The 23,820-nt window shown below is 50.4% G+C and overlaps 1 protein-coding gene across 4 annotated transcripts in view; it reads right to left on the bottom strand.

Moving 5' to 3' along the window:
• Positions 1-19,553, bottom strand: part of FLT4 (fms related receptor tyrosine kinase 4) — a 97,121-nt gene extending 77,568 nt beyond the window's left edge. For all 4 annotated transcript variants that reach the window (XM_054038244.1, XM_054038245.1, XM_054038246.1 and 1 more), the window contains exon 1: positions 19,354-19,553. In XM_054038244.1, the coding sequence (XP_053894219.1) occupies positions 19,354-19,411 (58 nt within the window). In that variant the 5' untranslated portion in view covers positions 19,412-19,553. The remainder of the gene's footprint in view (positions 1-19,353) is intronic.
• Positions 19,554-23,820: the final 4,267 nt, after the last annotated feature.

Here is a 23,820-nt window from a genome sequence, read left to right as displayed (position 1 = left end):
ATAATGGAGGGGAGGATGGTCCAGCGATTAGGGTGATAGCCTTGGACTTGGAAAACCTTGGTTCAATTCCCTGCTGTGTCTGGGTAACCCTGGACAAGTCATTTAGCCTCCAGGCCTCAGTGTGCCCAATGGGGATAACAGCAATGTCCTGCTTCACAGGGGTGTGGGAGGATAAAAGATTGTGAGACGCTCAGATACGTTAGCAATGGTGGTCATATAAGTAGATTAGATAGAATGGGAGAACTTTTTATGGAGAGGACAGTTTGAAAGCAGATGAGAGAGGAGACCCTGGAGGGGGAGAAAAAAATCAAACGAGGAAGGAAGAATCCTTGCAGCTCACAAGGAAAGGTAAGAAAGGGCAGAGTAAAGGGGTTTGTTACAGAGACCACCTGATGTGAAGGAGCTAGGGGAGGTGGTGACGATGCCAAGAAGCAAGGAGAGTTTTCCAAAGAACAAGCTGACAGCAATAGGAGCCTTTAATTTCCTTGGATCTCAAGGGCAGGTTTTTCAAAACACGAGATATAATCTGTGTAAATAAAACTATAGGGGATTGTGTGCAGATGCATGTCAAATCAGACATTCATAGACATTCTTAGGCAAGGTGCTGATATACACACCCCCCCCCCAGCATGACTTGTTCTGTCCACCCAAAAGTGTGTGGGGAGTGAGCAGAACCAGGAATATTAGTCACACAAGGGCAATCTGCAAAAAGCAATCAATACTGTGAGCGGCATCGGGTAGATGAAAACCTCAAATACAAGAGGCTAGGGTCCATGTACAAATGGAAGTGGCAGCTGGAATGCCTCTAATCACTCATTTGAGCAATGGGGACTCCTGTGTTTGAATTAGAAGTACCGTTAGCAGGACCAAGTGATAGATTCCAGGAGTATGAAACGTAAGAATGGCGACACTGGGTCAGACCAATGGTCCATCTAGCCCAGTGTGCTGTCTTCCAACGGTGGCCAATTCCAGATAGTTCAGGGGGAATGAACAGAACAGGGCAATTATCGGGTCATCCATCTCCTGTCGTCCAGTCCCAGCATCTGGCAGCCAGAGGCTTTGCCCTCTGGGCTAATAGCCATTGATGGACCTGTCCTCCAAGGATTTATCTAATCTGATATGCAGCACTATAGGAATCAAAAAGGAATTCCAACCCCCATGGAAAACATTGCACAATTGGCTTCTTGCCATCTTCCAAAGCATCCGGCATTGACCAAATCAGGACCACTGGTCTAATGTGCTAATGCAGATCTAATTGACTATCGCCCCTTCTGGATCTCACAGAGGAATAAGTTTTAAATGAGTAAATGGCAGGGAACTCATACCACACACGGTATGGAAAAGAGCCCTGGTTTACTGTAATGAGTTAAATCATCTTTTCGATTCCCTATTATTAAGAACTTTTAATACACAGATGCTGTTGTAAGAACAATTAGCCATATTTGGGACCAAACTGGCAGCTTTTAATTTACTCCGGTGAGTAGACCCCTTGACTTCAAGGAGAATAGTGAAGGTTGCAGAATCACACACACACTATTTCTTTTCCTCTTGGTGTACAGCTGTGACAGCCAGCCATGCGTGATTTTATTAAGCCATGATATTATCATCAGCTCTGAGCGCGACAGATTGAATGATAGTGTGGCAGTAGCACAGCTATAGGTACGGATGAAGATACTGTTTAACAGCTGTACAGGTATCTCTGTTGACATCCAAACAATACATTCCGTGCAGATATTAAACTCATTTAATTCCTTTCAAAAGAAAAGATTTGGCTAGCACAGCAGGGTTCCTACGATCCAACACCGAGCGTGAACTGCATCATCGTACTGAGAAGCTAGTTGAAGACAAACAAGCTAAAGACATGGTTGTTAACTAGCTTACAAAAGGTTTGCAGAATGATGTAAATATCCAAATGACTTTATTTATTCACACCGGTTGATTGCTGTTTCCATATTTAAGGTTAGTTCCCTTACAAAGAAATTCGATCCAGGGAGCACACATCCAAACAACAGAAAGGAAGTGTTTACATATGCTAATGACTTCCATTTAAGGAGCATAATTAATAGTGGAGAGATTGCCTACAGAAACAGCATGCTAAGAGGCTTTGGAAACCACAAGAAGAACCAGCTGGTTACCTATGCCACCTTGGATAATTGCAGCATAACCGTGTAGGCAAAAATACATGGGGATATGACAAAGCTCGGTTTACCCTGGTCGCAATCTTTGAAGGCAAAACAATAAATAGACACAAGCATACAACTGCGCACGCTGCCTGCTCAAACCCATTTCCCAGAAACGCTTTTAAACTTCCCTGAATCATCAAAAGTCTAACCCAGCTGATCGGAGCTGCCAAGCTTTGTGCCCCTCTGTGTGTGACATTTCACTGATTTCCCCTTTCCTTCCCTGAGCGGAGAAGGCACAAATCCACCCCCAAACACCTCCATACGCACAACCGGGACCCCGATCTCCAAGCAAAGGGTGCTTAGGGAAGCTGGGTGGGTGGTTGGCAGGGTGCCCGGGGTTGGCGCTAGGATAGCCAGAGGGATAAAATGGTGCCGGGGCCCTTGGGTGGGGGGCACTGGGGGCAGTGAGTGGGGAGTATTGGGGTGGTGGTGGAGAGTACTGGGGGCAGTGAGTGGGGAGTATTGGGGTGGGGGGGCGCTGGGGGCAGTGAGTGGGGAGTATTGGGGTGGTGGTGGGGAGTATTGGGGGCAATGAGTGGAGGCACAGGGGCGGGGCTGGCTGGGAAGTCCCAGCGGGGGGCAGTGCTTTCTCCCTGCCCACCCCGCTCCCCCCATCGGCCCGGGTCAGGGGAGCAGCAAGAGACGAGGCAGAGGAACCACCTGCCTCATCCCTGCTCATCGAAAGCCACAGCAGCCTCGGGCAGGTGGGAGGATCGTCTGCAGGGCTATCCGGTTGCCAGCCTGTGCACGCAGGTGGGCTGCAGGCCCACCTGTCAGGTGAGAGGCCGGGCTCTAGCAGCTCTGGCCAATGCGGATTGTCATAAAACATATTTGCTAAGAGCAAGGCCGCTGTGGGTGCACGTGCAGGATGCCGCTGGTGCAGAGGAGTGCCGAGTCAGCCCCATGGATGCCCACAGGGACGATCATGCCCCGTAAATCGAATAGATTTCTTTTGCAAAGACGTGATTAAGGCCTGGGGACCTCCTGGCTCAGAAGAGACATAAAGGGGTCTGGCTCATTACACCTCTACCTCCCTGTTTCTAATCGGAAAGTCATTACCATCTGATGGTGGAGTGGTGGCCTCAATGAAATCACAAGTCTGGTTGCAATTCAGTTCCTGGTGGAAAAATATCCACATCACAAACTACTCCTCTAAGAACAGACGCAGATTGCCTCGACAACTGAGAGGGGAGAAAAAAATCTAAGGTGACATCCTGGCCCCATTGAAGAGACCAGCAAAACCACTGATGTCAATGGGGCCAGGATTTCACCCCTAGACTCCAAATCCAAATCAAATTTCTGGATGTCTTACATCTTTCAGCAGAGTACCCATTTTGGGCAAACAATTCGCCACCTGCTTTTGTCCACCCCTGTATGCTTGCAAGCCCTTCCTCTCCTGCAGAATTCCCTGCTCCACCCACGTGGCGTTAGAAGATCAGTTTGAAGATAGTCCAGCAGTCCAGCTGCCTTTGTGCGGGGCTTCGCAAGTGGCAAATTTCACACCTGCCGGATCTATTCACCACAAAGTGCATCTCAGAGCATCGCAAGCGTGAAAGATGCGGAAGGGGGCGCAGAACAAAGGCAAGCAGCTCAGAAGGAATTCTTAAATGTAGTGGGGAGAAGTGGGGACGTGGGTAGCCATCAGAGCAGAGCGAGGGTTGTCTGGGGTCACAGAAAGGTTATTTCTGATTGCTTATAATAAGCTTGTATTAGAATGTACCATTGAGCTCTGTTTTATTTGTCTGTCTTAATTTGTATCTCATCGCCATCCCAAAGAGCAGGCTTGCAGTCTCAGCAGTGGGGGCCAGGGCTGAGTGCGTGTGGACAGAGAAGCAGCCTCTCTGGGGGAGAGGATAGAGATCTTCCCTTCAGGTCAGGGTTGAGATGCGTTTCGGGGCTGGAGTAAGCCTGTGCTGTACCTAGTCTGTGCATAAGAAGAGGATTTCTGACCCCAGGGCTGTCAGCCCATCACCTCTCACCTCTACTAGAGTCACCTCAAAAATATTTTTTTCAAGGTATCAGGGTGGTGGCTGAGAACAGGAGACGCTGCAAACCTCCTTCACTAGGATCTCAGCAAAGCCTTGGTTGCAATACCATGGAAAAGTTCAATAAGCATCAGGGACACAGTGAAGAAGTGGCTTGGACTCTGAAGGGAGGAGAAGCGAGTTGGTCTGGTGAGAGATGGCAAGGGGAGTGATTTCACTATTGAGGTATTGAGAGGCTAAAAGCAGGAACTGTAACTCTCCCTAGAAGAACATTGCCTGCTCCAGCTCCCACCTGGTAGGTCTGATTGCAGACGTGTCTTTCTACACTTGCGCAGGTCTCGAGAGTTCACACAGGGCCGTGTTTATTATTGCGTTTTATCTACTAGTGTGTTAAAAAGTGTTTTCTTTCGGTGAGGGTGACTGACAGGTGAGGGCTGGTGGAATCTTCTGCCTTCCATTCACAGCAATAATCGCTAAGCAGCAGCTCCGGCCTAGCCAGTGGCCCTAATCTACATTATAGGCAGGCTTGTACTTTTCCCCGCATATAAAAAAATAGTTTCTGATGCTCCCCCTTTCCCAGTCCTCTCCCACTGATAGATTCTTTGAAATACCACCCAGCTCTTGTTATTGCTACAGAGGCCAGAGAGCTGAGGATTAAATGCCTTCAGTCAGCATTATACTTTATTTGTCTAAGCAGCTGGGGGCGAGGAGGGGCTGCGAATATTGTAAAAAGCCAAATTCTGTGAGCACAGACCTGGTGCCATTGAAGTGCAAAGCCAGGAGCAAGCCATTTGCAAGTCACTAGCACTTTGCAATGTTCATTGAAAGCCAAGTCCCATAATGGGCCCGATTCTAAAATGATTGGGGGAGGGAGGGGGAAAGAGAATGGAGCTGACAGAGTTGTCTGTCCCTCTATGGAGATTTGGATGATACCACGAGGAATTGTTCCTGCTTTGTTCAAACCTGCTCTTGCTTGGGCTTGAATATGGAGGGACCAACATGACGAACTGTGAGGTCAGTGGATCCTGGAGTGGATCACGTTAGTCCATAGGACTGGGTCATAAAATTCCTTATTCAGGCTGTGTGGGTGTGTGCACGTGTGTAAACAAAGGGCTGGCATGACAGACCGTTTTCTGAATTGGTAAAGGACTGATTATTTTCCATGAATGAAATGGGTCACATGACACCCCCCCCCCCCCCCCCCAGCACAGGACGTGAATTCCAGTCCAGGAGTTACCCTTGCAAAGAAATCTGTCACTGAATGACCAGACAGGTTAAAGTGTTCTCCCACTGGTTTTTGAGTATTTAGATTCCTGATGTCAGATTTGTGTCAATGTGAGAGAACACTTTAACCTGTCTGGTCATTCAGTGACAGACCTGCGGGTGGCTATATTACAACAGAAAAACTTCAAAAACAGACTCCAAAGAGAGACTGCAGAGCTAGAATTGATATGCAAACTAGACACAATCAACTCCGGTTTGAATAAGGACTGGGAATGGCTGAGCCATTACAAACGTTGACTCTATCTCCCCTTGTAAGTACTCTCACACTTCTTATCACACTGTCTGTACTCGGCTAGCTTGATTATCACTTCAAAAGTTTTTTTTCTCTTAATTAATTGGCCTCTCAGAGTTGGTAAGACAACTCCCACCTGTTTATGCTCTCTGTATGTGTGTATATATATCTCCTCATTATATGTTCCATTCTATATGCATCCGAAGAAGTGGGCTGTAGCCCACGAAAGCTTATGCTCTAATAAATTTGTTAGTCTCTAAGGTGCCACAAGTACTCCTGTTCTTCTTTTTGCGGATACAGACTAACACGGCTGTTACTCTGAAACTTGTTATTAATTATACAGCACCATGCGTGTGCATGGTACGTAACAGACAACTAAATCAGACATCTATCCACACATCCATTTTTGCTGGGGCAAGTTTGTGGGTAGGCAAAGCCTCTTCTTCCCATATGTCTTTTATATGAATATGATGCCACTGCATTTCTATAACCACGTTCCATCCAAGGATATCAAAGCTTTTCACAAACATGAATGGAGCTGCAGCTCCTAGCACTCCTGGGAGGTAGGTATTACTGTGCACACAAGAGAAACATCCTACCTCATGACTGGCTGAGAACTTTCTCAAAGCGAATCGTTAAGTTTCTGTTATTTACCTCCTGAGAGATGAATACTAAGGTGTGAAGGAATGTTGACCAATCAGATCACATATGCAAATGATGCACCCTGATAGACTCTGCTGAATATAACTCGTGTTCCAGTAAGTGCATAATAGATTTTTCTGTGCATCTGACTTCCTTTCCCCTATATAATCTTATTTTTAAATGGGGGGAAAAAAACGATTGTCAGTTTATTCAGTTACATGGAATTACAGACTGGCTGTTTTGAACAAGTGAATGTAAATTACAATTCATATATTGACTTCTTGTTTTGGTGAATATCAAGATTTATTGTCCTTCAAGAAAACTATCAACTTAAGCTTCACTTTGACCAATAGTTACTTTTCAGGTCAATACATCCTGAAGTCAATATGTTACAGACGTCACAGAAAGACTAAGTAACAAAGGTCACAGACGGCCTGGTCCCCACTAAGTCCCCACTTCGGACTAAGATACGCAAATTCAGCTACGTTAATAATGTAGCTGAATTCGAAGTACCTTAGTCCGAACTTACCACGGGTCCAGACGCGGCAGGGAGGCTCCCCCGTCAATGCCGCGTACTCCTCTCGGCGAGCTGGAGTACCGGCGTCGACGGCGAGCAATTCCGGGATCGATCCCAGAACATCGATTGCCTGCCGCCGGACACTCCGGTAAGTGAAGACGTACCCTTAGTAACAGAGCCAGGAACAGAACCCAGGAGTCCTGACTGCCAATCCCACACTTACACTAGTAGAACCATACCCTTGTGGGGGCTTCAAAGTGTAGTATGCACACCTTCTACATTGGGTGATCATATTGCGGCTATCTACATTTCACATGCTGGGAACCTTTTACAGATCCTGGTGCCCAAACTACAGCTACATACCTTCTACAGGCTGTCTGGGGGCTATAAGGCCTTTGACAGACCTCATTTGACCCATGTAGAGCTTATGTGTCTTGTACAAACTTGCGAAGGCCAGTGAACACTTGACAGACCTTCAAGGGCCTTTGGGGACTTATGAATCTCTTGATATGCCTCTTACACGCCATCTGATTCACAGCATGACTCTATGCACCCATCATAGGCCCTGCAGGGTCCACAGGAGAAGAGCATCATGCCTTTCAGAAGGACATCCAGTAGCAACGTCATTGATTGATTAGATCACTATTATCAGTGTTAATCCACCCGTGAAATAAACACATATCACCTTTAAAAAAAGTGATACTGACACTGTTTGGAGGCCTCGCATCTGGTGTATGTATCTGAACTGCACTCTCTGGCTAACTTAGGACATAAGCTTCTTGTGAAAGACACCATATGCTTGTGGATGCATTATGCAATAAATAATTCTACTAACAAAGGGCAAGTCCCGAAGTCCTTACTCCAGCTTTACTTAGGCAAAACTCTCACTGAAATCATTAAAGCTTTAGCCTGAGTAAAGATGAAGGACTTCAGGATTTGGTCAGATAATAAAGACTTTCTTCCTCCATGTAGTGCTCACGCTGCATGACACTGCTAAGCCCTATTCTCTACTGTCCATGTCTCTGGAGACCTGGGCCACCAGTTATTTTGGTTATGTTGCTCTTTGTCGTTGTACCATCTGCTGGATGAGATGCCCATCCCTTCCTGCAGCTGCTAGCTGCCACGTGGAAGTGAGGCAAGCTTTTGACCCATCAGCAAGGAAAAGGGTGTGGACCAGATGGGCACTCCTACCCTGCTGGAATGTGGAAGGTTGGGTCGTGCGGATTGTTCACATGAGGTGTGTAAATGTAGATAGGTGGGAATTAAACCATCCCAGTGGAAAGACGACTACGCATAGTTATAATGAGCAGCACGGGCCTGCCTCTCTAGAGGAAGTGACAGTATAAGCAGTGCATGAATAATTTGAAACCAGAAATTTACTCAATGCTTTGTGCTTATTTGTCTGCTCTCAGAATATCCACAAAATGTGTGGTTTCCCAGGTGTTGTTATTATTTGAATGTATCTGATGGGTTCAAAACATTGTTCGGTGGAATGACCACAGTCCTCCGCGAGAACTCGATTCTTGAGCACCGACATTTCAGATGTTTAGGTGGAATTGGCAAGGGAAGTCACATGGTATTGTTTCTAGTTCCCATTGGATGAGTATGCCTGTGACTTTGAAATTTACTTTACATGAACCTGCGTGTCAGTGACACCTGAATGCACAAATGTTCATGGAAAGTGAATACGAAAAGCATAAGCACACATGTGTCTGACGAAGTGGGTATTCACCCATGAAAGCTTATGCTCCAATACTTCTGTTAGTCTATAAGGTGCCACAGGACTTTTGGTCGCTTTTTACAGATCCAGACTAACACGGCTACCCCTCTGATACAAAAAGCATCTGAACCTAGCTGAAGTGAATTCATTTAAAAATCCAAGAATACGTGCACAGAAGATGGTTAGGTAACCCAAGGCCATGGCATTGAGTGCAGTATGATGGTAGCCTAGGTCCTGATCCTTCAGAGACTTTTGTACATGCTTAACTAGATGCACTGGTGATATTTCTACACTGCAACTGGGAGGTGTGATCGCAGTATCAAAGCTAGATCAAAGCTAGCTCAGGTATGTCTACACATACTGCAGTCACACCTCCTGATTGCAGTGTAACCATAACATGGGAGTAACCCCACTGAAGCCAATGGGACCACCCAGTGCATGAAGTTAAGCATGACTGGAAGTCTGCCCTAGATAGATTTATGCAGTGTTGTAGCAGTGTCAATCCCAGGATAGTCAAGAGACAAGGTGGGTGAGGTAATATCTTCTATTGGATCAACTTCTGTTGGTGAGAGAGACAAGCTTTCGAGTCTGGGAAAGGTACCGAGAGTGTCACAGCTAAATACAAGATTGAACAGTTCGTTCGATCTTAGCACTACTTATGCTAAACTATCTGTTTGCTCTTGTATTTAGCTGTGACGCCCCTAGGACCTTTCCCAGACCGGAGGAAGAGCTCCGTGTAGCTCGAAAGCTTGTCTCTCTCACCAACAGAAGTAGCTCCAGTAAAAGATATTGCCTCACCCACCTCATCTCTCTAGATAGCTTTGTAATATTTGCCCAGCTCACATTAGAATAGATTGTTTGCAACCATTACAAGTAGTGTGCTAGTCCCCTGGATTCTACCTCCACTGCACAGCATATGAAATCAAAGTTGTCTAAATTACACCACTCTGTGGAAACTGTCGTGCCATCCCACTGTGCAATGCAGAACAGGCCATCCGGCGCAGCGGCTGTGCCCAAGCCTTGCCCAGCTCCACGGAAGCGTGCGTGACCAAGAAGGTAAAGCCACGTGGACTATGGGAAAGCTCCCCAGGGCCTAGTGGCGGAGAAGAGCATCCAAAACCAGTAGGAAAATCACTTCACAGTTTTCTATTGCATCACCTGCTGGTCCTGATTCTGACACCAGTTATACCAGTATGAATCCAGAGTCTTCCACTGACTTAAATGTAGTGGAACTGAGAGCATTAATCTTGTCAGTGTTATTAGGCCATTTATATGGCTTGGTGTTTGCCCTTCAAAAAAACCTCTCTTCCCATTGTTTCTCTTTGTAATATAGCAATTACGATGAAAAAAGGATAAATTTCTCCTTGGTATGAGAGGATCTTAATGGTATCCCCAAATGCAGGCTAAAAAGCAATGGGTAGGATGTTTTCACCCTACTTTGGGGCACTTTGATGTTTATGGGATGATTCACATAAGCACATACATTGTAGGGGGATATAATACGAATAGTTCGTTAGTCTCTGAGCCAGTGAGATTCATCTTTCACCAGGAGAGGATGGGGAAGAGATGAGACACATGGTGGATGCTCCCCTAGATATGGTTCTCTGCTTGACTGGCTGCTCTTTGTGTATATAAGGCACATCTGTGTCTAGGGGTGGGGGGTTGGTATGTGCACTGAGCGAGGGAAGCGTAGAGAGTACACCTGCAGGTGTGTGTGTTGTTTCATAGCTCCCTGGTGCACAGACCTGCCCTTCCACCCCTCTCTCTCCACCCAGCCAACACGCCCCGTGTTACCACGCCACACCACTGTTATCATTGGCCTTGCTGTCACATCATCACCATTAGCAATTGGAAAGGTCTGCCCAGCCCTGGACCCCAGCCAGGAGGCTTTACTCCAGGATCTCCCCTCTCCCCCCCGCAGTCTCCTATCCATCAGCGAGCTTGGATGCCTGCATCAGTGCTCCACAGAAAGACGTCATCGCTTCTCGCCCTTGATTGCCTTGTAAACAGAATCTGGTGTGGTTCAGGCACAAAGCAGCATGAGTGCAAAGGGAGGGGCTGAAAATGCCCTCTCCCCCCCCACCCCGCCCAGAGGCGGCGTTTATAAAATAGCCAATGAAAACATGGTGCAAGGGGGCAGCCCAAGTTGCCCTCTTCGCCCATGAAAGCTGCCTGTTCCCCGTGTGCTGCCCATCATAAAGGGGTCCCTGAGCTGTTATCAGGCAGTGACAGTTTCCGCCATCAGATTCCTCCTGTCCGTCAGGAAAGCTAAATAAGGAACATCGTTCAGGCGGCTGCAGGAAGAGGGGAAATGCAGGACATCCGGCCCAGCTGCCAATTTTTCCTTTCCCATGAACCACTGCTGACCTCCACCAGCAAGAACCTGGACACCAAGCGTGGCATCAGGACCACTCATCTTCACTTAACCCTTGGGAGGTTAGCCACGCTGGCCAATCCAAGCGCCATGGGCATCCCAGACTTGCTGCCACGTTCCTTGGCTTAACCCCGGGAGGGATGGCATGGTTGTGTGCAAGACACTACGTCACTTGGTTTAGCACCGCCATGGGAACTGGAAACCAATGCAGCTTGATTCCAACACACCAGCTGACCTTCACTCAGTGAACTGGAATCTCACCGTGCAAAAATTTAACCCTTCAGCACCTGCAAGCTGTGGATTTGCGCAGCTAGAAATCAGAACAGCGTCTTCTACACCTGTGCAAGTCTTTAGCTACTTTAACTCTTTAAAGGCAGCTTTGCCACTTCTTATTTGCATTAAGATTGCACACGAATCCCGTGATACTAGTTGAGTCTACTCCATTTTGAAGCTACCGGGACCAGACTATGTCTTTCCAGAAGCTGATCTGAGTTCTCACCAGCGTGAGGGTTGCTGCTATAGGAAGGCAAAACCCACCCCCTGCAGTTACTGCTCTACCAACGCTTCAGCGTAAAGCCCAGGAGGTTCGGATGTGTCTATGATACAGTTTCTGTCTAGCCTTTCTCATGATCACCACCACGGGGGTTATAGCTTTTGACCAATCAATCAGACTGCACATTTTCATCACAAAATCGGCAATTAGTTCACAATGCAGAGGGAGAGGAGAATGAAGATTAATTGTATTATTATTACCATAACACAGAAGGGGGAACAGAGCGAGAGCCAGAATCAGAGGTGATTTTAAGTGTCTACGTCTGGTCTGATCCAGGCCTTTTCGTGTTGCCCTCGTCTGTATGTTCCACCAACTTGGATTCATTCTAGACTCCCTTAGAGTCATGTCCATTTAGCCACATGCGACTTGCATCCTACCTCACACATCGCTTCTGAACTGGGCCTGCCGAGCCTAGGCGCATACATGGGAGTCTGAGCTGGGGTAAGTCACCCCCCAGGGGTTACGGGAGAGGAGTGCTGCAAGAAAAGCAACTAAGCTGGGAGTAAGAAGGTGTACATGATAGGATGGTCAGCTGCTATAATTTACTTTAGGTTCTTCAGCATGTAGATTTCTTCAGTTTAGACTCCCTGGATGAAATCATGGGCCCACTGAAGCCAATGGGAGTTTTGCCATGGACGTTAGCAGGGCCAGGATTTCACCTACTTCTATATCACCATATGCATCACCTCTGAATTTAGCACTGAGCATTAAGTGACTTGCCCAAGGCCACAGTGCAAATGTGTGGCGGAGCCAGGCTCTGATCTCAGGAGTTCCTGCCTCCCAGCCCCCTTGATCTCTTGGATTCCCATTTCCAGTAAGGTTTGTTATGTTGCTTTAACAATGAGACGCTGCAAATGGGCAACAACACTTTACGCTGAAAACATCATAACAGTTCTGACCACAGAGGAAACACACTCCTGGGACTAATCTAACCCTCTACATTAACAACTTGAAATAAGCAACAAAGGTCTGGGAGAGCCAGAGGCAATAAAACCCTGGGATTAATTTAACCAGTCGCTAGATGCCAGTGCAGCTGCATTTCTTTGCTCATAAAGGAGATATTATGATTCCAGATAAGAGCCCAGGGAAAACGTAGGCTCTCGTCCCAATGAGCAGACAGTGCTGTGAAGCTTGCAACACCACGTGTACGGTTGTCTTCTGCTAAAAACTACGACAGATGCTACCGTCCCTGGGAGTTTGTCTGAAGGAACTGCTGCAGCTGGTACCTTCTGCATGGCCTGTGTGCTACTCCCATCAAAACAGGTCTTTGGACTGGATCCTCCCACCCCTCTGGTGACATAGGTGGACATTTTTGAAAGAGGCCTAGGAGCTGGGCATTGGGCAGCTAGATCTCCTAGGCAGCTTTTGAAAATCTCACCCAAAAAAGTCGGAGACGAAATGAAATGAGGTGCAGAAATCTCCTCTGCAGTAGCATCAAGATGTAAGAGCAACCTCATATCTACTGGCCTGGGCTGTCAGGTTCTCCCCGCCCACAGACTCCTATTGTTGATCATAGTGGACACCCCATGTTGGGTCACCCCAGTAAGTGAGCTCAAACTGTGCTACTCCCTTATCATTGGGTTGTTACTGTCAGGTTTCTCATGCTGTAGGAGTACCCCATCAGCTGGCTCACTCTGTAGGGTTCCCCCCTCATCAGTGGGCTGTTGTCGTAGGATTCCCTCAGTCATGGGTTCTTGTTGGGTTTCCCCATCATTGGGATTTAACGTAGGATTCCTCCAGTAGTGGGGACATGCTGTAGGGTTCCTGTCATTGCCCTGTGACTGTAGAGTCCCCCAGCAATGGGTGCTGTCTCCAGTCACAGAGAAGACCCCAAACTCTTAAACAACTGAAAGAGGGATGGCAGGTAAAACAGGGGTTCTCAACCTTTTTCTTTCTGAGGACCCCCCAACATGCTATAAAAACTCCACGACCCATTTCTGCCACAACGGTTTTTCTGCATATAAAAGCCAGGACCAGCGTTAAGGGGTAGCAAGCAGGAAATCTGCCCAGGCCCCACACCACAGGGAGCCCCATGAAGCTAAGTTGCTCAGGCTTCAGCTTCAGCCCTGGGGCTCAGGACCCCGGGTGTCAGCCTCATGAAGTGGGACTTTGGCTTTCTGCCCTGGGCCCCAGGAAGTCTAATGCCAGCCTTGCTTGGCGGACCCCCTGAAACCTGCTCACGGCCCCCCAGAGGGCCCCAGACTCCTGGTTGAGAACCACTGTCGTAAAACACCCATTTGGAAGCTTCCCCTCTGAACTGTGTCTGGGTGAGACGCCTAGGGAGTGGACACTGCACTTGCAATGGCTGTATTCCCCCAAGTCACAGTGAACAAAGAGAGCAGGATGGGCCTTTGAGAAAAGCCCTGTCCTCAGCCCCTAGAGGCAGAGCTGTGATCCCAGGGTTAGGAGAAGTCTGCATGGGGTCCTTCACCCAGAAACAGCATTGCAAAGGAACACTTCATTCTGAGCATGATCCTTCTCCCGGATCCCTGCAAAGCATCCTCTGGAGAAACAAACGCTGGGTAAGGCTGCATTCCCCTTCTTGATGCCCGTCCACAGCCCGCACCAGACTCTCTGTAAAGTTCCTTCTGCACTGGGCTCTTAGCTCCAGTCAGTCAGCTTCATTAGGATGACACCTCTTGTTGTGGTTCCCATGGAAGTCAATTCTCCCTTTTCTTCTGCAAGAAATTCCCGCAGGGAGCTGTAAAACCACAAGCTTTCTTCCCCGTCACTTCTGTTAAAACAGGGACACCTGTATCTTCCCATGCCAAGGAGGTCAGAAGTGGAAAATGTAAAACTAACAGGGAGATATTCTAACCCCCTGAGCTGTGATCTCATGCCCTAAGCGGAGCCAAGCTTGGTCAGCATGCGGATGGGAGAACTCCAAGAAAAAACTAAGTGGTGCTGGTGACCCCCTAGGTAGCTCTTCCCTATGAGTTGGTATTGTCCCACACTAGTAGGGGGGCACCCTGCTGCAGGAGGTGTGGCCTTCAGATGAGATGTACAAATCAAGGTCCACAAGCATTTAAAATCTTGTGGCGGTTTTTGCAGGAATGCAGGTGTTTGCTCTGGTATTCTGGCCACATCCCAGCTAGGTAATGCCATTTGCTCATCAGAAATGCTCTCCCGTTTTGAAATGAATTATGTAGTGTTGGAGTGCACTGTCCCCTTCCCCTCCACAGGGGGCTGCACTGTAGTGAGAGGTGATGTGATCTCTGTATCATTGTCAAGGCCCAAGGCACAGCTCTACCCCTATGTCCTCTACTACTGCGCTCATACTTCTCCTCTCCACCTAGTCTGGTCTCCTTAGTGCTCCCTTTGTAGCCTTCTTCCCTGCCTCCCTTAAGCTTGGAATGCCTTCCTTCATCTTGAGCACACTGCTGGCACTCACCACATAGTTAATTAAAGTAGAGTTAATAAATCCGTGTCTAAACGTTGCACTTTAGGTTGCACGTTCTTGGCTCTTTGCATGAAGGACATTACAGAAATGGCTGGTATTATTACTAACAACAAATAAGTCTGGATGTAGCTGCTTCATGCACAAGATGCTAGTGGTGCAACCATCTCTCCGCCATACTCATGCCAAGCCTGGAGCCGTCACAGCTGTATTGCCACTGCATGCAAACAGAGGGATGACTGAATGCTCTTGGAAGCTGGGTCAGGGACTTTGGTCAAAGTGAATAACTCCGTTCCTGCACATGGATCCTGGCCATCAGTGGGATGGTTGGATGCTTACATCCTAATGATAAGAAGATAATCCCTAAAATTCAATGAGCTGGCCAGACTGTCCTGTCCAGGAACTCCCCTCCTACAACTCAAGTGGCTGGTCAGGTAGACCTTCCCGGCAGCAGTCAGTAGGATAGTCAAGCTTTCAAACATTCCACTCCCATGGAGCTTATTACACTGGCCAGACTCACTCAGAATGGTGGGATGACAGTCCTATGCAATTCCAGCCATGCAATATCCATTGCACTGACCCTGATGCTCTCTTTTGTGGCAGTTTAGATCGGTCAGTGTCGGATTTACCGCCTTATAACACTCAACCTGGCTTCTGAGCCAAGAGAATGTTGCAGTGAGAAAGGAGGGTCTAGAAATCCTAATCCATGAACTCTGATAGTCATATACCCCCACCCCAGATACCTACTGCATTTACCAGATCATGTCAGTCAATCAGATAATTGGTCATGAGTGTGGGATATCAACCAGGATAGAACAGAATAGCTCTTGCAGACGTCCAAAGTGAGTGGGGCGCCCTCTTTAGGGTACACTCCAGTTTCTAGGAGGATAAACCTCTGCATTTGCCCACAATTAGGAAGATGATTATATTTGTCTAATGGGGGCTAATGTGGTGAGGAGCTTGTGGACACTTCACATTGTTGTGCTCCACTCCAGGATACCCTTGATCATAGGTAGACTGAAATATAAGTCTTGGTAGAGTCCCATGTTTCATATGCAGATTTCCCTGCTTAGCAATAATATTTAGCCTTTATATAGCACCTGTTAGGTTCAAAATGCTGTACAAACAGTTCGTTAAACCCGCACATCACATTGGTCTTCACTGGCCCAGAAACTCATCTTACCAAAGCCTTCATCACTAGGACAAGAGGAAAGAACTTAAGGAACAGCCGTAAGATGCTTTACAAGAAGCCACCAAAAGAGCTTGGCTGGAGCTCCAGCAGCAGTGACACAAACGTCTGCTGACATATTGCCGCTGGGACACTCCATTCCAGCGGCAACAGCCCAATGTGGTTCTATGCCGCAATACCATCAACCTGATGTGCTCTAACCCAGCAACATTAGGCCCAGTACAAGCTTTCCTGGGAGCACATCCCAGCGCAGGGTGCTCCCTGCATTGGTGTGGCACATTCCCTTCTACACGTCTTTCCTGCCTCTGGGCAAGTCAGCCCCATAAGCCTGCCGTTAGCGCTAATGATGAGTCATGAAGCTGAGGTTATTAAAAAAGGTTATTTATGATCCAGAAATGGATCCTCTCTCGTTTGAAGCTTCCTGCGCTATTATTTACCTTGTGGTCTCGCTCTGATGTTACACTGCACATTTGAGATGTAGCAATTTGTGGAGCAAAAGCACTGGCCCAGCACCTGCTCCACTATGGCAGGGCCAGCCCAGAGCCTGCTCCAGCCCAGCTGCCCTGTCCCAGGGCTCACTCCATCCTGACACCACCAGCCCAGAGCCTGCTCTGTCTGGCCTCCTGATACCTGCTCAGTCCCTGAAGTGCTGGCCCAGCACCACTCCATATTGGCAGCAGAGGCCCAGCATGTTTTGTTCCTAGATACACCCAACAATCGAGTGGGCCTTGCCCAGCACTCGGATATGGCTATGCTGGCCCAGAGCACTTCGCTGCTGGATGCACCCACCGGGCTCACCACCACCACTCCAGCATCTACTCCATTCTGGCTATGTGAGCTCAGCGGGCTTTGTTCCTACATGCACCCATAGGACCAGTCACACTGCCTGGGAGCCTCCTCGGGGACAAGCAACCCAAAGCACTGTGACGGGCTGTGCAGCCCTGGGTCTCTCTGTAGGTCGTGTATCAATCTGACCTCGTACTCTGGCCACGGGACCAGAGAGGGACTCAACTCTCTGCCCAAACCACCCCTGTTGCCCCCCCCCCCCCCCCCCCCAGAGTGCTGTTAGAGAGAGAAGTGATTCACAGCCCACCAAGCTGGGGGCCTTGCAAATTAGTGCCCAGTTGGTGGGAGGCAAGCTCTGGCCCCCTGGGGAGGCCACACTGGAAGGGGGCTCATAATGCGCTTACAGAGCACTTTTCCTCTGCAGAGCGCAGCGCAGACATTAACTAATTAATGAATGATGTTAGGAAAAGTAAATAAACAAGCCATCAAACTGCTCCTCCCTCCCAATTCCCAGCCCCAGAGCTGGAGGTGGACAGAAGACTCCTTTGCAAATGGGACCGGGGCTGTCCCCCGTGATACAGCATGCCACGTTCCCATGCCGATCACGGACACGGGTACAGATTAGCCACTGCCCCATAGCGCTCGCCACATGCCTGCCGGAGGTGGGGGCGAGGTAGAATGGGGCATAACATTTGAAAAGACCAGTGAAGTGAGAGACCCGCATCCCACAAGGGGGACCAGCGCAGGACCCCAGGGGTCAGCCATGGGAAAGGCCTAGCAGGTCCCACCCAGTCCATCAGCCTGGGGGGCAGTGCAAGTGTGTTCCTCCCGCTCCTAGTGCTCCAGGCTGGGGGGACATACCCCACGCAGCTGACCCATGGCTGGGTGCAGCCTGGCGTGGGGGACAGCCTTCATGTAGGAGCGCCCTCTGCTGACAGGCCGAGGGACAGATTCAGTCCCTCTTTGACTGGGTTTGTATCAATTATCAAAAGGGGACCAGCTAAAAGCAAAAGGTGGCCTGGGGTGGGGGGGCAGATTGCAGGAGGTGATGGGGAGTCGGGGGGGTAGCAGACACCAGGGGGTGATGGGGAGTGGGGGGGCCAGACAAGAGGGTGGGCTGGGGCAGGACAGAGCACTGGGGGTGATGGGGTGACAATAGACTGCCAGGGGTGTGATGGGGAGAAGGGGGACAGACGCTGGAGGGTAATGAGGAGTGGGGCTGGGTTCCGGGGGGAAGTGGAGGGGAGCGGGGGTAGCAGACGCGGGGGGGATGATGGGGATGGGGGGTAGCGGACGCCAGACGGGGGTGATGGGGAGTGTGATGGGGAGCGGGGGGATAGCGGATGCTGGAGGAGAGTGATGGGGGGCAGGGGGGTAACAGACACGAGGGGGTGAAGAGGAGCGGGGGGTAGCAGATGCCGGAGCGGGGGTGATGGGGAGCAAGGGAGTGATGGGGGGGTAGCGGACGTTGGAGGGGCTGATGGGGAGCAGGGGGTAGTAGACCGCCGGCGTGGGGTGATGGGACGTGGTGGGGGTTGATGGGGAGCGGGGGGGTAACAGACGCGGGGGGGTGATGGGGAGCGGGGGGCGGGTAGCGGACACCGGAGGGGGTTGATGGGGAGCGGGAGGTAGAAGGCGCCAGTGTGTGTGATGGGAAGCGGTGGTGGGTGATGGGGAGCAGGGGGGGTAGAAGGCGCTGGGGGGGGGGTGATGGGGAGTAGGGGGGTAGAAGGCGCCGGGGGGGGGTGATGGGGAGCAGGGGGGGTAGAAGGCGCCGGGGGGGGTGATGGGGAGCAGGGGGGGTAGAAGGCGCCGGGGGGGGGTGATGGGGAGCAGGGGGGTAGAAGGCGCCGGGGGGGGGGTGATGGGGAGCAGGGGGGTAGAAGGCGCCGGGGGGGGTGATGGGGAGCAGGGGGGGTAGAAGGCGCCGGGGGGGGGGTGATGGGGAGCGGGGGGTAGAAGGCGCCAGTGTGTGTGATGGGAAGCGGTGGGGGGTGATGGGGAGCAGGGGGGTAGAAGGCGCCGGGGGGGGGTGATGGGGAGCAGGGGGGGTAGAAGGCGCCGGGGGGGTGATGGGGAGCAGGGGGGGTAGAAGGCGCCGGGGGGGGTGATGGGGAGCAGGGGGGGGTAGAAGGCGCCGGGGGGGGTGATGGGGAGCAGGGGGGGGTAGAAGGCGCGGGGGGGGGGTGATGGGGAGCAGGGGGGGTAGAAGGCGCCGGGGGGGGGTGATGGGGAGCAGGGGGGTAGAAGGCGCCGAGGGGCTGGGCTCACGGCTCACGCCCATTTACAGAGGAGCTGGGCTCCCCGCGCCGGCAGCAGCGCCCCAGGGGCGAAGTCCCGCGCCGGGCAGAAGTGCGGGGAGAGGCTGGGCGCTGGGTGCTGGGCTGCGGGGAGTCCCGGCGCCGGCACCCCCCGTCTGCCCTGCCCAGCCCGGAGCCCCCGAGTCCCCGCAGGGCCCCGCCACCGCCCCGGGGCTGCCCTGGCGCCTCACCTGCCTCCGAGACGATCCCGATCCAGAGCCAGAGGGACAAAGTGCAAACTCTCTTCATTTCCAGCGCTCCGTGCCGGGGGGGCGTCGGGAAAAGGCCGGGGCTGGAGGCGAGCCGGGAGCCGGGTCCCCTCTCCCCTGGCCCGGGCAGGTCCGCGCTGGCGGCGGGTTCAGGCGCAGAGCCCCGCGCTGAGCTGTGCAGCCGCCGGCTCGCAGCGCACAGGAGACGCTGGCCCCGTGCGCAGGGAGGCTCGGGCCCCGCTTCCTTTTCCTTCCTCCGCTCCTGCCAGCGAGCCCCGCGCACTCCCACTGCTCCGCTCCGCTCCGCTCCGTCCGCCAGCAGCCGGCGGCGTGTGCACGGGGCGGGGAGGGGGTCCTAGGGCAGGAGAGGGGAGGGGCAGGGTGGGGTGATGGGCAGAAGGGAGGGGAAGGAAGGGGCAGGGTGGGGTGATGGGCAGAAGAGAGAGGGGGGTCAGAGGGGAGGGGCAGGGTGGGGGTGATAGGCACAAGGGAGAGTGGGTCAGAGGGGAGGAAGGATGGGGGTGATGGGAAGAAGGGAGGGGAGGGAAAGGGCAGGGTGGGGGCAATGGGCAGAAGCGAGGGGAAGGAAGGGGCAGGGTGGGGGTGATGGGCAGAAGGGAGAGGGAGTCGGGGAGGGGAAGGATGGGGGTGATGGGCAGAAGGGAGGGGAGGGAAAGGGCAGGGTGGGGGTGATGGGCAGAAGGGAGAGGGGGTCAGAGGGGAGGGGCAGGGTGGGGTGATGGGCAGAATAGAAAGGGGGTCATGGGGGAGGGGAGGGACAGGGAAGGGAAGGAGCAGGAGGGACCCACTGATTTGTTTTCAATATTTTTGCATCCATTCCTTCAAGGGCTGGCCTGGGTGGGCATGATCCATTAGTGTCTCTGCTGTGGGATACTTGCTGAGGCTTGCAACCAGGGCACACCTGCTATGCCCACACACACATACCCATGGGCACACACAAGCCCACTGCCGCCTACGCGCACAAACAGGAACACATGGAGGCGCACACACACGATGCTTACGCGGCGAACACCTCATGCAGGCATCTATGTACGTGTATGCACCCAGACACAAATCTACATGTACGCATACCAGTGTACTACACCTCCCTCCCACCCAAAGGAACACACACGCACAATCGCGCACGTCGTATAGGGCACTAAACGCATGGGAGTCATTGAATGCAGCTCTCTCAACATCTGCAACAAGCCCACCCTTGGGGCCCAGGAGTGCTGATTACTGGATGCTATTTCCTCCTCCAGCTGTTTGTTGATTTGTTTCCTTTCCTTTCCTTTGCTAGCCACATTAGGAAACCTAGAACTAATCCTTCAAAGAATTTCTAGGCCGCAGGCAGAGTGTGCCAGGGGAATTTACAAGCATGCTGGTTTAGTGTGGGTGCTAGGGACGACACTGCCACCAGTGTAGAGTGGGCCACGGTTCTCCGCACTAGTCAGCTGTGTTATAGGATGCAGCCATCTTGTTTCGAGCTGGCAGGAGCGGCCAGGGCATGCCATCGGGTATGCTCAGTCAGCTAGCAAGGGAGCACGGATTCCTTGTGGTCTCAGAGGTGTGGACAGCCTGCGATGTACTGGCTTTGTGGGGGTATGAATGAGTGAGAGATGATATCCTCTAGTGACTGACCTGCAGAGAGGATAAAGAGCCTACTACAGGTCCTTTTACAAACCCCAAAGAGCTGCATGCTGAGGTGTGTGTGTGTCAGTGTGTTTGGTCTGTCACCCTGTGTGTATCCGTGACTGAAGGAGAGTACTGCAATGTACAATATTGGACCTTCCCCTTTACTCATGTAACGGAGAGTTTTGGTTATGTGGACTGTCTAATACATTGGGGCTACTCTCTTCCACCATTCCCCTCCAGCTACAGCCAGGGGGTTCTTAAATTACAGAGGATACAAAAATACCTCTGTGGAGGGGGGGAAAGTCCTCTCCCAAGGAAAGCTGCAAAATAAAATAAATAAATAAATAAAAATCAAAGCAAAACAGCCGTAAAGAAATGCCATAAAATAGCAACTTGTACACGTCAATGACTGTAGAGCCCTTACTAATCACATTCAAGACTTAGCAATCTGGACACCAGTCCTCACGTACGTTGCATATTCCCATAGTGAAAAAAACCCACCAAACAAAACAACAACAACAAAAGTCCCAAGTCTGTACCTTAGAGATTTATCAATTATACAACTTTGCAGACATCACAAAAGAGGCCTGGAATGAGACTCATGTGTTCTGAAGTTTCAAAATGGCATGGAATTCTATTGTGTGTTTAATTGCCTCCCTAAACCTATGGAAAAAATGCACCACACCCTTTTCCCAAAGCCATCAAAGGAAATCTAAGAAGCTACAGGTATTCGAAAAGATTCCCTCCCCCTCCCCCAAAATGAGATACAATTTTGGAGATTCAACCCCCTAAAATGTCTACACATGCACACACATTGTATCCTCAGTATCCATCTTTCAAACCCCCTTTAGAGGTCAGAATTGGCAAAGACTCTCGCATTTTCATCTGAAATTTCCATAAAAAAGCTGCCAAGTTCTCATACCCCAATATTCATCGCTCATGGTTCACAATGTCCATTCATCAGTTCAAGAACTTTCCAAGTAGGAAAAAGATCTGTTAGTTTAATTTAGCCAACAATTATTATGGAAGAACAGTCTACCTGTCAGGCCAATTTTAGATCCCACCATATGCCAGAAATATTCTATGATTCTATGAAATACCATCTGTAAGTCTAGATCAGAATCCGGAGCAGCAACATCCCCAATTATGCAGCAGCCCATGTCCCATTTTAGAGCAACTCTGCAAATTTCTACAGCAGTCCCTTCTGGAACAGTTAAATGGATCATCACTGTATAGTTCTATTCCACTATGACTTAAGAAGCCCCCAGTGAAGGAGCTGGGCCCACTGCGGTAGGTGCATTACATATAAGTAACCAAGGAGGCCCCAGCCCCACAGGGCTAACGGTCTGTATGGACAATGGGGATTGGTGAGACAGAGAACTGAGAAATGTTTTCTTAAAGTGTCTGTAAACATTTCTCCTCCCTGCTCTGCTAACATGATTCAGCCCTAATGGGGAGGGACCATCTAGAATGGCGAGTCTGTGCCCACCCAGTATTGAGACTGCCAATGAGGGTGCCAGCTGCGGGGGCAGTAGGGTTTGGCGATGTGGGAACTGAACAGAGAGAGAACGTGTTGGTTTTCACTAGCGAACGTGAAGATTGTTTTCCTGAGTCTCTGGGATGATTCTCGTAGAACATTTGACAGTATGAGCTTAGGTCTCTGACCCTTTGAAAGGCTATGAGAGGAAAAACATGTTTTTAACTCACAACTATGGAAATCAACGTCAGCGTGGAGACTTTCTGTGAACACCTCTTTTAACTAGGAGAAGCAAAGTCAGACACCTGGGCATGGACCAAGTGACAAAGAGGCAGCTAGCTTCAGAGGGTGACAGATGAATCACATGGCTCGGACAGACAGGTCCAGGAGGAAATATAGAACTGCTCTTTTGGGGGACTGGCTGTTGAACTGATAAGAGAGGACCGCTGGGGTGGAAATGATGAAGCTTGGCTTCTATTTCACCCATTCACAGCTCCCCTGAGGATGCCAGGCTGAGGGGTAGCTAACACAGAACTCAATCAGCAATCGCAGGTGGGGAAGGGTGTGTTTGTCACCAGAACAATAAAAACCGCATGACACAGCTTATGGAACAGCCGGTAATTGGTCACATAGGGGATGTCTCACACTGTGCCCCAAAGGGGTCTGTCACCCAGCCTTTACCACACTGCCATCTAATGGTGGGAAGTGAGGCAAATTTTCCATCACAAACACAGGGTTACTATGTGATTGACGGGGCCTTTCTATTGTTGTATTCTTGGGAAACAAAAGGATCTTATTTTAAAATCTTACTCTTCCCACACCCAAAAAACCCAACAAGTGTAATGAAGTAATCACATTTCTACTCAGCTAAAGCAAGTGATGAGACTTGGTGGCACCTTCCTCTCTCCCATGGTCCGGTCCACTCAAGAGTCAATATCCAAACAAACTCTCATCCAGGGCAGTTACCAACAGCCTTGATTCAGCTAGGATGGCATGGGTTGTAGGCTGCAGTTCCTCTCAGCTAGTGCAAGAGGCCACACTGTTAGTGGACTTGAAAAAAGAAAGGCCTCTTCCTAAGAAATACAATGGATGTGGCTTTGCAGATAGTCAAGGCACTGTCTCCAAAGAACTGCTGGGGCTTTCCGCAGCAGAAGACATTAGGTACTTCCATCCTACAGTACCAGCAGATTCAGAGGTGTGGTGTTCCAGGGTTCATTAATAAGAATTAGCACATGAGGTTTCGTGACATGAAAAACACGATTCATAAACATCTCTCAGTCCCGTGGGGGTCCCCGTGTACAGTGGGTTTCCTGCAGTGGGTTTCCGTAGGAGCAGGT

This window comes from Malaclemys terrapin, chromosome 8 (genome assembly GCF_027887155.1).
Source record: "Malaclemys terrapin pileata isolate rMalTer1 chromosome 8, rMalTer1.hap1, whole genome shotgun sequence".
Taxonomy (NCBI): Eukaryota; Metazoa; Chordata; order Testudines; family Emydidae; genus Malaclemys; species Malaclemys terrapin.
The sequence above is the reverse complement of the archived record's forward strand: the minus strand, read 5'-3'. Positions and strand labels throughout refer to the sequence as shown.